This window comes from Delphinapterus leucas, chromosome 1 (genome assembly GCF_059928025.1).
Source record: "Delphinapterus leucas isolate spDelLeu-1000000601 "Yukka" chromosome 1, BTC_Dleu_Yukka2, whole genome shotgun sequence".
NCBI classification, from domain to species: domain Eukaryota; kingdom Metazoa; phylum Chordata; class Mammalia; order Artiodactyla; family Monodontidae; genus Delphinapterus; species Delphinapterus leucas.
In genome coordinates this window covers 100,027,881-100,042,713 of record NC_143129.1, presented here as the reverse complement: position 1 = coordinate 100,042,713, position 14,833 = coordinate 100,027,881, and the positions used below count along the sequence as shown (strand labels likewise).

The following is a 14,833-nucleotide window of genomic DNA, read 5'->3' as shown; positions in this document are numbered from 1 at the left end:
GTGGGATCTTCCCGGACCGGGGCAAGAACCCTTGTCCCCTGCACCGGCAGGCGGACTCTCAACCACTGCACCACCAGGGAAGCCCAAGATAGGAGATTTTAAGACATTCTTTGTCATAAAAAATGTCTCTTCCTGAATTGCGTGAAACTTTTCTATCTATACTGAGTTATTTAGATCTCAGTTACAACATTCATTATATGATCGATAGTGGGAAATAATGTAGTCCCACAAGTAAACAGAGTGGCAAAGTATTTCCACATAAAGTGGGAGATTTAAAATCAGATATAGATCTGCCCCTTGTTAGTTTAGTATTGTGTGAGTTAGTCACTTAACCTAGGATACTTGGAACTCTTTCCTTCTCAGAATAGGTATGTAAAAGTTTTGTCAAATAATAGGTATAGAAAATTATCCTGATTATTATTGCAAATAAATTGTTCACAGTTGTTCTGGTATTCATGGATCAGTGAAATAAATTTTTGCCTCAAACTATCCTAATTCTTAAATATTCTGTTCAAATCATTGCTAAACTGATAGGTCACATATGATTCAGTTATGCTATTTAATCATTAATGCAAAGTAAGTTAGGATATAGGATATAAATATAGTAGCATGCACATATGTGTACACACATCAGACCCATTCTGTGATGGTTATTACAAGGCAAATTACATTTGTGTTATCTATAATCATCCAAAATGAACTTGTCATAATTTAATGAAACCTTGCTTAACAAGACAAAGATTTTCCAGAGCAGACCTTGTTTTAACAGTGTAAATGACTTTTTCTGTCTACAAGATTGGAATTAATAATTGTTCACTCTCGTTTTATTTAGAGACTATATTAAACATTTAACTAGAATTAATGAGCTGACAATGCACCTTGGTAACTTAGAGGCTCAGTGCATTTGCTTGGTCATGCATTATTAACATACCATCTGGGAAGTCAGGATGGCTGAGTTGCAGATCTTTGCAAGTTCGGGCTGGGTTGGTCTGTGTACCCATTGGAAACTTCATATGCTCAATGTCTTGTTTCAAGGAATTGAGGGAACCAAATATTTCCTCCATTCCATCAGTGTAATCCAGAATATTATCACCTGCATCTGATTGGATGCTTTCTGTATGTCTTCTTGTTTTTTTGGGTGACAAGATTGGTAAAGGCTGTATGACTTCACCTGGTGGACCCTGTAAAAGAGATGGATGTGCATGTAACTGTTTCCTAAGGTAAAATATTCTGCAGATATTAGTTATTACTGTTGTTATTGTTATAAGAACTTATAGTTTGTTTAACTTTTCACTGTTTTCCCTATTTTCGATGTTTTCTCTAATTGCTAAAATACATGTATTATGTACATATATCTCTTTATCTATAAACTTTGTGAATTCTTTTAAAAATAATCTAGTGGAGATATTGAGGTAGGCACAAAATTCAGATGATTTCTGGACCTTTTTATATACATGTAACATAGCACAGATTTGTGTGTACATATGTTATATCCATTACTTTCTTATATATTAATTAGTCCTTATTTACATGTCCTATCTCTGCAACTAGATTTTAATCTCTGAAGCTTAAAACAATAATTTAAAGTTCTTGTGCTATATAATGCGTTGTCTATTGTGCTTGAAAATAATTCATATCATGTTTAAAAATATACATTAGCTAGTTCCAAACATCTATAACTTTATAAATAAACAAAATTAAAGGAAGTGCAATCAGACTTGAATTTATATATGTGTAAGAGTAGAACTACACCAAATAGTTAATCTGTATTGTTATGGATTGAACTGTGTCCCACAAAAATTCATACGTGGAAGTCCTAAGCCGCAGTAACTCAGAGGAAGACCTTATTTAGAAATGAGGTGGCTGTAGATATAATTAATAAAGTGAAATGAGGGCATAAGGGTGGGTCCTCTTCCAATATGACAGGTATCCTTCTAAAATAAAAAAATCTGGGCACAGAGATACACATAGACAGAAGACCATGTGAGGAGACACAAGGAGAAGAGAGCCATCTACAAGCCAAGGAGAGAAGTCTCAAACAGATGTTTACCCCACACCCCTCAGAAGAAACCAATGCAGCTGACACTTTGATCTAAGACTTCTGGCTTCTAGAACTATTAGATAATACATTTCTATTATTTGAGCCATGTAGTTTGTGGTACTTTGTTATTGCCATCCTAGCAAACTAATACACATATAACTTGGAAACAAGTTCAAGAAGGAAGCCTCAATTTTTTTCACATGGATCTAACAGGCTTGTGTGAAGCCTGGAAAATGTCAGTGCTAAAAAAGTGGTAACTATTATCATTGCTTTTATTATTATCATTATATGCAGTAGGAAAAAAATGTCAAGCATCTGAACTTTTGTTTTTATTCCTAGTCAGGTATTAATGTATCTTTGTGGCATACAACCAGTTGCTTTCATGAAAATGTGACATGAAAAATATATGATTTTCTTGAAAAACTAATAAAGGCAAGATTATTACAATAGTTAAGGTATCTTTACATTCAAAGAGTGAAGCCAATTAAAAGACAAGTGTTGGCATGTAGACCGGAGTACTTAATTAAGGTAGTTGCTATTTCCTAGAAAATCAGCACTTTGACAGAATATGCTTTTTAATCCTTCTTCTAAATTCAGAGAAATCACTGGCAGTCTCAGGATGCTAGCTGTCAGAATATCACGCTTTTTACCATGCACTTACCGGAGGCCCAGGAGGCCCTGGAAGACCACTGTCACCCTTCTGGCCAGCAGGTCCCTGTTAGAAAGAATAAGGAACAACATAAATAGAGAACAAAGCATTTGAGTAGGTGTCACTGAAAAATTTAGATGCCAAAGAGAAAGGTACTTACAGTAGAGCCTTTGGTACCCTTTGAACCTTGAGGACCCTGGAAAATGCAAAGGCAAAAGTACACATAAAAATCTGGAGAATGAGCGTCTCTTTGGTATATTTATAAGTTTACTTTATAAAATTCTTTTGTTTTGTACTTACTGGTAAGCCTGGAGGACCAGGTGGACCTATGGGACCAGCAGGGCCTGGAATACCCTACAGAGAGAATCATCCAAATTAAAGAGTTTTTCTCAGCGATTCCATTTTCATATGTTGCATAACAACACACATTGCAAAATTTAGACAATGAAAAAATACATAAGAATGGCCTAAAATTTTCCATCGTGAATCTAAGAAATAACTTTTGCAAGATGAGCTGTATTTTTGTCCATTTTGCTGCAATGTCTCCCTCTCTACGCATATGCCTTTACATTCCTGCAGCCTTCAGAATAATGATTTGTATGTGTTGGGGATTCAATAAATGTTTGTGTAATTAAATATTGAACTATAATTTTTATGGTTTCTAACTTAAGTCATATTTTTATTTATTTACTCTAAGGTTAAATAAATTTCTTTTTGAAAACATCATTGACTTAAGGAGATTAATTAATGCTCTAAATTACTTCCTAGGTGATGTTTATAGGAATGTCTGCAGGTGTGTGAGTGTATGATTGGAAAGGAGTAGGAAAATAATTTATATCTTTACTCACTCCATCCCCTTTTACTCCTGGAGAGCCTTGAGTTCCAGGCAGTCCTCTGTCACCCTTTTCACCTTGTTCTCCTGGAGGACCAATCAGGCCAATTAAACCAGGATGTCCCTTTGAAAGGCAAAGAAATTTTAACAACATATAAATTACAAACATATATTAAATTATAGTCATAAAATAATTGCACGTTAAATTTATGAAACATAAGAGTAAAAAATTAGATAAAAACTTTAACCCTTTCTGAATGAAATATAGGATTAAGAACCTCTTTCCCCTCACCTAACAGGATCATTTACTGATTACATTAAGTGAGGCCTTTATTAAGGGTTGGGAATATTATTGAAAAAATTTTTTCTAAAAATATCCCCTTCAGTGTTACATTTACTTAAAGGGAATTCCTTCAAGTAAAAGATTAATAATGACTACATATAATATTGGTGAAACAAACAACTGAAAATTCATTATTTTAAAAAGCATCTTATTTTATATGAAATTATTTCTATCTTTCACAAATTTTGCAGCATCTAAGAAACATTTAAAGATTTAAAAGTAGTTTTAAAAATATTAATGCCATTCTAAAAATGTTTTATTTTCTTTAATTATTTGGTGCAACAGAGCATACATATCTTTCAAATCATCTGAAAGATAGTCTAGTTTAAATTTTTTATTTTCATGTTTAAAAACATAAAAATGACCATTTTGTTATTCTATCTGTTTATTTTCTGAATAGTTATTTTAGTATAACCATATGCTTTCTCCATATGGTTCCTACAAAGGAACATTGAGAAATATAACACTGAATTCTGGTACATTTTTCACTATTACTTTGTATATTTTCTCTTTTCTAAATTCATCTTGGAAGCTAAGGACTGATAACTCTTTCCTTGGTTAGGATGATAAAGGTATTCCTTGAAATTTCCTTTTGAGTGATATTAGTCTGCAACATTATTGTCTCTGCTATTAAGAAATCAACATTGTAATAACACATTCTTTTATTCTCACCTTCTCACCCTTGGAGCCAGGGTCACCTTTGAGACCAGGTAAGCCAGGAGGTCCCTAAATAATAAACATACATAGAGTAGTTACAAATTAGAGAATCATATTACTATCCACTGGGCAAGTTGGTTTCGATAATATGATAGGGTTCAAAATTAATAATGACCACTGTTTATTTTTCAGGATTCTAAATAATTTTATGTGTTTAAAACTCTACAGTTTGATAGTTAACCATAATAATAAAACATAATATTGATAAGTTTGATTAAATAAATATGAAGTTAGAAATAGGGCATGATTTATATGGTTTTTCAGTTGAAAGAAAAGATGCATTTTTAATTACACTAATTTTAGAAGAAGAGGTTTCCAAGTTATACATTCATTTAATTGAATATTTCTCTGTTAAACTCACATTCAAAGGTTACAATATTTCCAGTAAAATTTAAAGAAAAAAACCTCAATAAACTTTTGACTGTCAACTGACCATTGTTAATCATTTTTCCTAAATAAACTCCCAAGATACTATTTTTAGCTGTAATTTCTGAATTGAATCTCTTAACTAAATGATTTGTAAATGTAAAGATAAGATAATTTACTTTTCTCATATTATTGGACCTGTATTTTAATTATTTAATCCTTTTTATATTCCAAGGATAAGGCATTTATCCATTTAGGCTAAATTATATTTTAATGAAAATTATGGCATGATTTTAGCAACTAACTCTTAGTCTTGGTCCCTACTCATGAAAATATTCATAATGATGACTTTTAAACAGACTTCTAAATATAAAAACTAGTGTACTCCAAATTGAAGGCAACACAAAATAAGATCCTTATTCTGAAATTACAACAAGTTGCTATGCAGGCAACAGATTCTGTCAGAAAAAATGTAACTGACAGATGGTTTGTAAGATTGTGACTGATGAAACCAGGGCCCAGATAATACCACCACACATGAGTCACTACTGCCTACAACAAGTACCGCATCAAGAAACAAAGACAAAATATGAGTTTCTCTATGAGTTTGAATTATATAGACTGAATTGAACTATTTGAATTATAATTTTAATAATGATTTTAACATGGCACTTAGTAATCAAATTGTTTTAATTTTTACCAAGCTATATGATTAGTCTTTACTATAGTATGTTCCGCAAGGCTACCACAAGTAATTTTTTCCCCCTCTACCTAGACACTTTTGAGTCTTCAGTGTGAAAGAGCATATTGAGTCTCAGTCCATCATTTTTGTGAATTTAATATATTAAAAGCCATGGATCTAATCCAAGAAGCATGATGTAATTTTAAAAGTATGGGTTCAGAATACAATAGATTGGGGTAGAAGCCTGCTTCTCTTATCAGCAATTTAAATTAGCTAACCAAAAAGAACTTCAGTTCTCTCATCTGTAAACCAAGGATTATAATTCCTGTCTCAAGGGGCTACTGTGAGATTGTGTAGATGAGCGCTTTCCATTCCTTAGTTTCTTAAGTCTACTCCTCAAACTGAAGTCCTTAATATCAGAGGAAGGTAAGAATAGTGTTAGTATAAGATAGTCCTGTGTATCAATAGTATTTTGGACTGTTACCAGAAATATTTATATTTGTTTTAATTCATGAATGAATTTGAAATTCTATAAGTAGTGATATAAAAGTGAACAATTTCCCTACATCATTCTATTGACAATAGATAAATTATTTTTGTAGAAATTATGTGCAATTTAAATGTAAATGTGCCTAATAATATTCTAGTAAGAAGAAAATTATTAATCCTCAGATATAAGTTTATATCAATTCAGTTTAGATTCTCTTTTGTATAAATATAAACAATCCTGTCACTTTGTTAAATCTCTTGTAGACAAAAAGGAGACTACAAAGAAATTACAAAATTTACTTTCAGGACCATTCTAAGGCTAGGTTTTAACACTGGACTTTCATCTCATTTGCTAACACTATATCAGAGTGGATGATCGCAAAGTTTGATCCTCAGACCAGCAGCCTTAGCATCATTTGTGAACATATTAGCAAAGCAAATTTATAGGCATCATCCAGACTAACTGAATCTGAAATTCTGGAGTTACAGATCAGAAATCTGTTTCACAGGTTTGTTACTCATTAAGGTCTGAGAAACATGGCTCTGTGGCATTAAGTCCCATATCTGTTAAATCAATATGAAAATCAGAACAGCATAAAGGATGTCATTTATTTAAAAATAAAAACATTACCTATTTAGTATTATTTGTTTAATAATTTTAAAATTAAGTGAGTATATTTTTCACCTACTTTTTCTCATCTCATCGGAAAGGTTTGGTGAATTATTGGTTAGGAAAATAATGTTGTCTGATAGCACAATTTTAAAGGAATAATATAAATGAGTAATAGAAATAATAAAATAATTCCTTGAGGTCATGTGACCATCAGGATAGATGCCAAACATTCTATATGTTAGAACAAGTGGGCATAAAAAAGCATGAAAAGATAGTTCTAATAAATATGTAATTGCATGAAAGAACCATATACCTGTACCAGTAGCAAAAACCATTTAAAAATATTGGTTAAAATTGACATATGTCAGTTAAAAGTAAATACATTCTTTAGATTGAAAACACAAAACTATTAAAGAGGCCAGATTTTTTTCTTTCTTTACTTCTTATTTTACATTCAAACTCTTTCTGGTATGTGATACACTTTACAGAAATTTTGCTGTTAAGTGGGAGAACTAATAGGAATGTTGTTTGCTGGGCATCAATATTCCAAATACTGTTTCATTCAGCATCTCAGGTCTACCACTCATTAGTTGGGTAATCTTGGATCTGTTCCTTTTTATCTCAGAGCTTTATTTATAAAGGTGTTCTAATAATAACTGTGTCAGGGAATCGTGATAATGGAAGAAAAACCAGGCTTACAAAAGTACTGCATATAGTGAAGTGTAATGTAAATTATTGCTATTTGTTTCTGATGTGCCACAGATAGTTATTAATCAGCTTTCTCATCACATTCTAATAGTAAAAGCTAAAATGGCAAAAAAGAAGAAATAATGCGGATTCTAATTGCTCGGGGGTAATGGGAAACATACTAGACATTTTCTGTGTTTGTAATGCATTTAAAATCATTTCTATAAATATTATTCAGGAAGGAGTTAAAGGAAAAGAGTGTTAATTCCTCTAAGCTAATAATCTCATAAAATTGTGAACTATATCTAAGGAGGCATTAGCCAAGTGAAATCAGTTTATTATCATTTTCATCAGTTAGAAATAGAAATTGGTAAAGCTATGATGTTGATAGCAGTTATAAATAACCCTCTGAACCTGGACCATATCAAAAATATCAACTCTGCATATAAAAATATTATTTCAGGTATACATATTTTCTATTTCCTCTTAGGATATTGTAAATTGAAAAACCCTAGGGAAATACATAATTCATAAGTAATAAAGTGAAAAGGAAAACAGGGATGATACATTCATAAGTGTCTAGAATACACAATCAAATATGTTCCCCTGCTGTATTATGCTGTACAGAATATTTGCTTTGAAATGCATCTCAAAATTCTAATGCATTGAAGTTTAAAGAAAATGCAGATCCTACTGTTTATTTAGAATGTAGTATTGTAAAATAACGTTTAATTTGGTGAAAGATAAATGCTTTGTAGTTTAAACCTGCTTAATCATTATGGAATGCTACACATCTCAAATCTTTTTACAGATAAGTTAAATGTAGCATTTAAAAAATCAAAATATAATTCAGTAACCCATCCTACCATTTATTCACACACTTATGGTTTAACAAATAATGTTATCAGATATTTTACTTATCAGTATGTGAAAAGAATTAATGTATGATAATAGTAAGGTAAAATTGTCTGAAGATAAATACTGAACAATTTTTCAGCTACATTGGAACAAATAGGTTCTTAAAATGAAAGATTATGAAACAAAACAAAATAAAAGCTTAAAACTAAAATAGATGCTAATTGTGTCTTCAAAAAATAAAATAAAAATTAATGTAAATTGATTAAATCATGCTTATTTTGACTATGCAGCAGAGGAGAGAATGTAGCAACCATTACCATTCTCTTTAAAACACTCAATTTTATTCCCATCTGATTTTTGTTATTTCCTAAAAAAAAAAAACACCCCAGCAGTTCAACTTTAAAAATCCTCAAATAAAATTCTTTATATAATCTCATCATTGTCCTTAGCTTTCTTTTAGATTTCACACGTACTGTTTTATTCTCAGTTCCATATGATTCTGAATATTTATCTGTATATAAAATTCATGCATATGTAGAAATTTAATTTTTGCCATGAGAAATATCTAAATTTTGAAGTAAAAAGTAAATATTGTACCGTATCTAAACTCTAGCAGAGCTGATCATATAGAGTGGTCAGACACCAAATATCACCTTTAGAGTTTTAACCGGTGTTTGTTTCACTCTAGCCCAAAGAATTTCTAATCCAAATGTTAATATAAAGTTGTTAAACTGTTACTTATATAGGAAATGGTCTAAGTTGTTTTTTTGTTTGTTTGTTTTGTTTTTTAGACATAGCTCATCTAATTAACATAAGAACCCCATGGGGTAAACGATATTAATATCCCCATTTAATTCATTTTAACTTCATAATATTCCATAAGATCGATGCTATTCAAATTCTCATTTTACAGATGAGAAACCTAAGGCTTAAAAGAATTGAATAACTTACTTAAAACTTATTCAGCAAGCAGGTAGTAGTGCTCATTTTTGAAACTAGGGTTCTTGGGTTGAGAGGTGATGACCTTAACCAGTAATCACGATATGCTACTTCTCACTCTAATACAAAATTGCCTACTAAAATAAGTACCAGTATTTCTTAGCTGAGCTGAAAAGTTCACTAAATTGCCATAAATGCATCCTGAAGATGATTTCTCCACAAAACCTCATCTCCTGTAGACCAGGTAGCATTTTCATTAAAATTAGACAGCACAAACTATTTGATAGTATGAAAAAGCTACAATAGATTTGCATTCTAAGTACTCTCTGATAAAACAAGCAGCCAGAGAAAGAAATGGCACCCATGTTGCTCAATTCTGATGCTTTCCATTTCACTGTGGAAAAGGATGTGAGTTGTTTATTTAGCTCCTTGCTCTATAAACCCACATTTACCTAAGATTCAGAAATATAAACTTTTGCAAGCCAGAATCAGGTGGTATGTCTGATGGTTTTATTTTTAATATTAGCTGAAGGAAGTCTCCAGCTTGATGCTTTCTTTTTATTTCATCTGGAGAAAGGTCAGAATACTTATTGGAAAAATATGTAATAACAAGAAAAAAAATCTTTGGCAAATTTTAGGGTGATATTAAGGTGAAGTATTTTTTTTCCCTAGGCTATGACTTTGTACAGTTAGGAATTTAACATATCTAAGAAGAATATTCCCTAAATAGTGATGCAGACATGGAACCGATGATCCTACTTTTGTCAAGTCCCTGTTCCTATATCAATGGGGCAATGTGCAGATTTGATAATCTCCTCAAAATTTGATAACTTTTATCCACTTATTAAAATAAGTGATCTTTAACTTTTCAGTGCAAGTTAAAAAAATAATCTCTGTAACACTTATGAAATACCTGGAATGTTAGAGGAAATTTTTGTGACATTTTTCCTAAAAGAATTGGTCAAGTTCTCCTGAATGATTAAGATTGCAAATCCTAGTTTCGATGGCTTTCTGAGCACATACATACCTCTGAGGTAGTTGATATACTCATGAAAAGAGGCAATTTTGTAAAATTTAAATTTCTGTATGGACAAATCTGACTATTTAAACCGATAAATATTACACTTGAATAGTGCTATATGCATTGCTTCTTGTTTTAGTTAATTCCTTTACATATTACTATTTTGGACAATGAAGTTCAAATATCTCCACCATGAAATAGAATCTGTTACTTAGTAAGCAATAATTTTAAAGGCAAGACTTTGATTCTCACTTTCTGCCCAAATTTTGTAGCAAGAATAGCCTTGGCTCCTATAATAAACTCTATCTATGAGCCATATGCTGGTCAACTAAATGCTTTATTGCATTGCTCAAGTGTGTTGTTTGCATACACAGTTTATGAGAGTAACCAAGCTTTGGTGTTGTAACAATTATACCTCTCTTCATTCACGGGGGTAAATGCTTTATCTTTCAGCCCATATGACTCAAATTTATTTGGTGAAAGAATCACTGTATGCCTGTGCCAATGTTATTCTTTTAAATGAAGTGCCAGGAAACTAAGTGTAATTGCATGCATTTGGGGGAACTGTCCACATTTGGAAAAGAACTGTCTGGGCCATTAGTGGCATTTTATTCAGAATGGAAATTTTTTTTTCATCCATTGGACATAAGAAAGGAAAGATCTTCTGATCAAGGGCATATTTTCCAAATAACTTATCAGTTAGGATTACTTTTCTCTTTTTAGGTCTGAGTAATACGCTTCCTTGAATACTGTACAGAATATAAACCAATTTATAAGACAAAATTTCAGAAATTCTAGCTTATAAATAATTTCATTTCTGGAATTCTAAACAGCAGAAAAAGGTGCTACTCACCATAGGACCAGGTGGCCCATCTTGGCCTGCAGCTCCAGGGAGACCTTGTTCTCCCTAAGGAAGAAGAAACATGATTGATTTTTATAATTAACAAAAGCAGACATTTTTTTCTTTATTTTAATTTTGGTAATACGAAAAAGAAAGAAAGCAAACATCACCTATGAATTCCATCACGTGGAGGACATCTACAAATATTGTAAGCAATTTTTGAGTCTTTTTACTTTCTGTGTATGTGTCTACATGCACATACATACACACACATGGATGGATGGATGCGTGTATAAAAATTATACGTCTTTGAGGTCTTAGGGTTTAGTTTTCTATTCTACCTTTAGAAGTTAGAATTTCACCATGAACTTATTAAATAAATGACATACTTAAATATTCTAAGGGTCTCTGACTTTATTACATAATATTTACTGCACACAATTTATAAAATAATGCTGACATAAATATTTTCATTCATAATTTTTCTTAGAAATAAGACATTATTTTCAAAATGACATCTTTCAGCACAGATGCTCACCACAGGGCCAGGGATGCCCCGAAGACCCTCTGGACCAGGCTTTCCGGCAGGTCCCTGAGGACCAACTGGGCCAGTTTTTCCTGGAGGACCTTCAGCTCCTGCTTCTCCCTGTTAGAAAATAAAATATGTGAATGCATTAATAATGAAAAAAGACATTTTATTATTTTATTAAAAGTACTGAAATAGATGTTGTCCAGCGTACACATTGAGTTTTTCAAGCATAATACCTGTAATGTATATTTTACCTTAGCACCTTTTTCACCCTGTCTTCCTTCTGCACCTGCAGCTCCAGGAGGACCCTATAAACATAAAATTGCATTTAAAATATATATATAACATATAAAAGTAATGCAACTGAAGACTGTAAAATACCCCAGTTTAATTTGTAACAGAGTCTAATAAATTGTGAATTTCTATACAATTTAGTTTAAAACACTGAGAAAACTCAAAACTCTTTTTATGTACAAATTTTAGTTAGAATATTAAAAACAAATGAAGCACAGATTGAGCAGAATACAGATAATCACATCATATCAATGTAAGGAAACAATAAAGATAAAAATGTTAAAGAAATGCTGATGATTTAGTCACCCTTAGTGTGTTAAATACTCAGATATCATTTATTTTGTTGTATAATTAGGAAGTAATTGAAGGTTTCAGATTTCACTTCCATCATTATATGTGTTTTTAAGATTGGCTCCTTTCTTAATCTTAGAAGATCCATACATTATACATTTTCATAAGATCATGTTCAAACAGGAAAAGTACAAAATTTAAAATCTTGTTGGTCAACAGATATTATATTTTCATTCTCTGGAACTATGTAATTCACATAATTAAGTGGTATAAAAAATCGTATGACTTTTTAAAACCTAGTATTAGAGAAAAAGCAGGAAAAAAATCTTCACACTCCATATGTCATTCAAAAACTTAAGAAGATATTCTGGTATTTGCATAACTTTTGTATATCTGCATGATTTGCTATGGAGAAATGCTAATTATTATATATAAATTATATATATTTAAAGCTTTTCATAATACTGCTCTTTGTATATATATATATATATTTTTTCCCCATCTTTGTGAGGTATCTGTCTCCCTATTTCTCTTTAGTTTTAGCTAAATAAATAATAAGTAATTTAGCTAAATAAATGATTAATAAATAATTAATCAATTATTAGTATTTTTGAACTTCAGTTCTTTCATCCATAAAATGTTATTAATAAGAATTCTCTTGCTATAGAATTGTTGTTAAATTTAAATAATGTAACACATGAAAAAATATTTCGTGAACTTCCAGTAGATCAGTATCAAATACAGGAATGGAATCTGAAGCTTAAGAGCCTAAAGCCAGGATTCAGACTTCCTGGATTCAAATCCTGGCTCTGCCATCAACAAGCTTTGTGATCTTTGGCAAGTTACACACCCTGTGAGTGATTCAGTTTACTTCTCTGCAAAATGTGGATTATAACAGTAGCTATCTCCCAGCATCATCATGAGAATTCAATGAGTTGGTAAATGTAAATGGTGTATAAAAGTACCTGAGACATAAAGAACACTACAAATGTTAGTTATTTTATTATTGTTACTAAAATTATTAGATATTGTTATTCTATATAAATTCTATTATTTTACCAATACTTTTCACCATGTTGGCAACCTAAGAGTCAGGTCAAACAAAACTAACTTTCAAAATACATTTATAGACACCATGTCAACAACTTACTTTTTTCCACACATCCTGTTTATAACACCTGAAAAATATGAACTCCATGTATGAAACTACTTGTTTTAACTAGAAAATTGAAAGTCAGCTAAACGATCCCGTAATATATAGTCAGATCTTGAAATCTGACATTCGAATTTCCTTCTTACATTCTCTTAGTCATTTGTGAAATATAAAACTTGACATTTCTAATCTTTGTAATAAACATGTAGAAAGGAATCATTTACATTACATAACATATAATATTCAAGGTATCAAAGAAAACAACTATTTTTCAAGCTAGAAATATGCTATAATTCCCACTGTGTCTAAATTTTGTTCCTACTCATTATACTAGGTCATTGATATTTTCACTTATGGCGTCTCAGATCAACACAAGCAGGGCACTTTGTTTGATAGTCCAATACAATAAGAGTGCTTTTGGCCTCTTACTGTGGTGGGCTACACAATATATATAATAAATTCATTCTAAGATATAAAAAATTTATAATTGTATTATAAAATATTTATTTAATTTCACTACTTAATTGATTTTTATTATTACTTAACAAACATTAAGATTCAATCTGAATCTTAACTGTGCTGAAAATTTCTACACAAGTTCAGACATAAGTATAGAAAGTTTAAAAAAGAAACTTAATGATCTCTAGGAAATTGTATTTCATTTTTCCCCAGACTCTCTTGTTTTCCATTTGTTTACTTCAATTTTTGTTATGAATTGTGCTCAAAATCATCAACTGAGATTGAGGTTGGAATTTGGGGAGAGTAGCAGAAACAGTGTTAATTGGTGAAAATAAGGAGAGACAGGATGACTTTCTCTCTTTCAGATGCTATATTAATATTCTAATGGTGGATACATGTTAGTTTTTCATATGGTCTTTTAAATCCACATTTGAAATGGGTATCAGGCACTTCATCAAACTCAGAGTTCTGTGAACTCATTTATTTCAGAGAGGGTCAATGAATATATCATTAGTAATTATTTTCTCAATATCATCACTATAACTTCATATATTATTAGGCATTCATTGTGCCTCGACCCTAAGATAAGAAGTGCATAAATCCTGTAAGCAGTCTCTTGAGGCAGCAACAATTTATTAACAATAATATAGGCATTAAAACTTAAGTGTATCTGTTGAATTTCATACTATTTATGCAAGAGGATTTCTGTAGAGAAGCATAAGCTTCAAATATTTCTTAGCGTTAAAGAGTTGAGTCATTTTGGTGTGCAGATGGTAACTATACTTATTGTGGTGATTATTTTGTAATGTATAAAAAATACATTTTTGGTGTGATGGTTGAAGTATTCTTATTCAAACTGGGTAAAACAGCCATAATGACTATAATTTGGGGAATAGAAATTATGAGATTCAACTGAATAATGGGCTTTTCTTTATTCTATGAAGATTTTTCCGTAAACAAATGACATAAAGGTATGGGGTATTAACTTCAAGATTGCAATTACACATATGAACTTCATTGTAGAGAAGA

The 14,833-nt window shown here is 31.2% G+C and overlaps 1 protein-coding gene across 1 annotated transcript in view; it reads right to left on the bottom strand.

The window, feature by feature from the left end:
* COL11A1 (collagen type XI alpha 1 chain) overlaps positions 1-14,833 on the bottom strand; it is a 196,802-nt gene that overhangs the window by 9,565 nt on the left and 172,404 nt on the right. The window contains exons 56-64 of the mRNA XM_089918904.1: positions 11,862-11,915; positions 11,617-11,724; positions 11,091-11,144; positions 4,538-4,591; positions 3,539-3,646; positions 2,991-3,044; positions 2,851-2,886; positions 2,703-2,756; positions 932-1,181 (exon numbers count right to left, since the gene is read on the bottom strand). Coding sequence (XP_089775030.1) covers positions 932-1,181; positions 2,703-2,756; positions 2,851-2,886; positions 2,991-3,044; positions 3,539-3,646; positions 4,538-4,591; positions 11,091-11,144; positions 11,617-11,724; positions 11,862-11,915 — 772 coding nt within the window. The remainder of the gene's footprint in view (positions 1-931; positions 1,182-2,702; positions 2,757-2,850; positions 2,887-2,990; positions 3,045-3,538; positions 3,647-4,537; positions 4,592-11,090; positions 11,145-11,616; positions 11,725-11,861; positions 11,916-14,833) is intronic.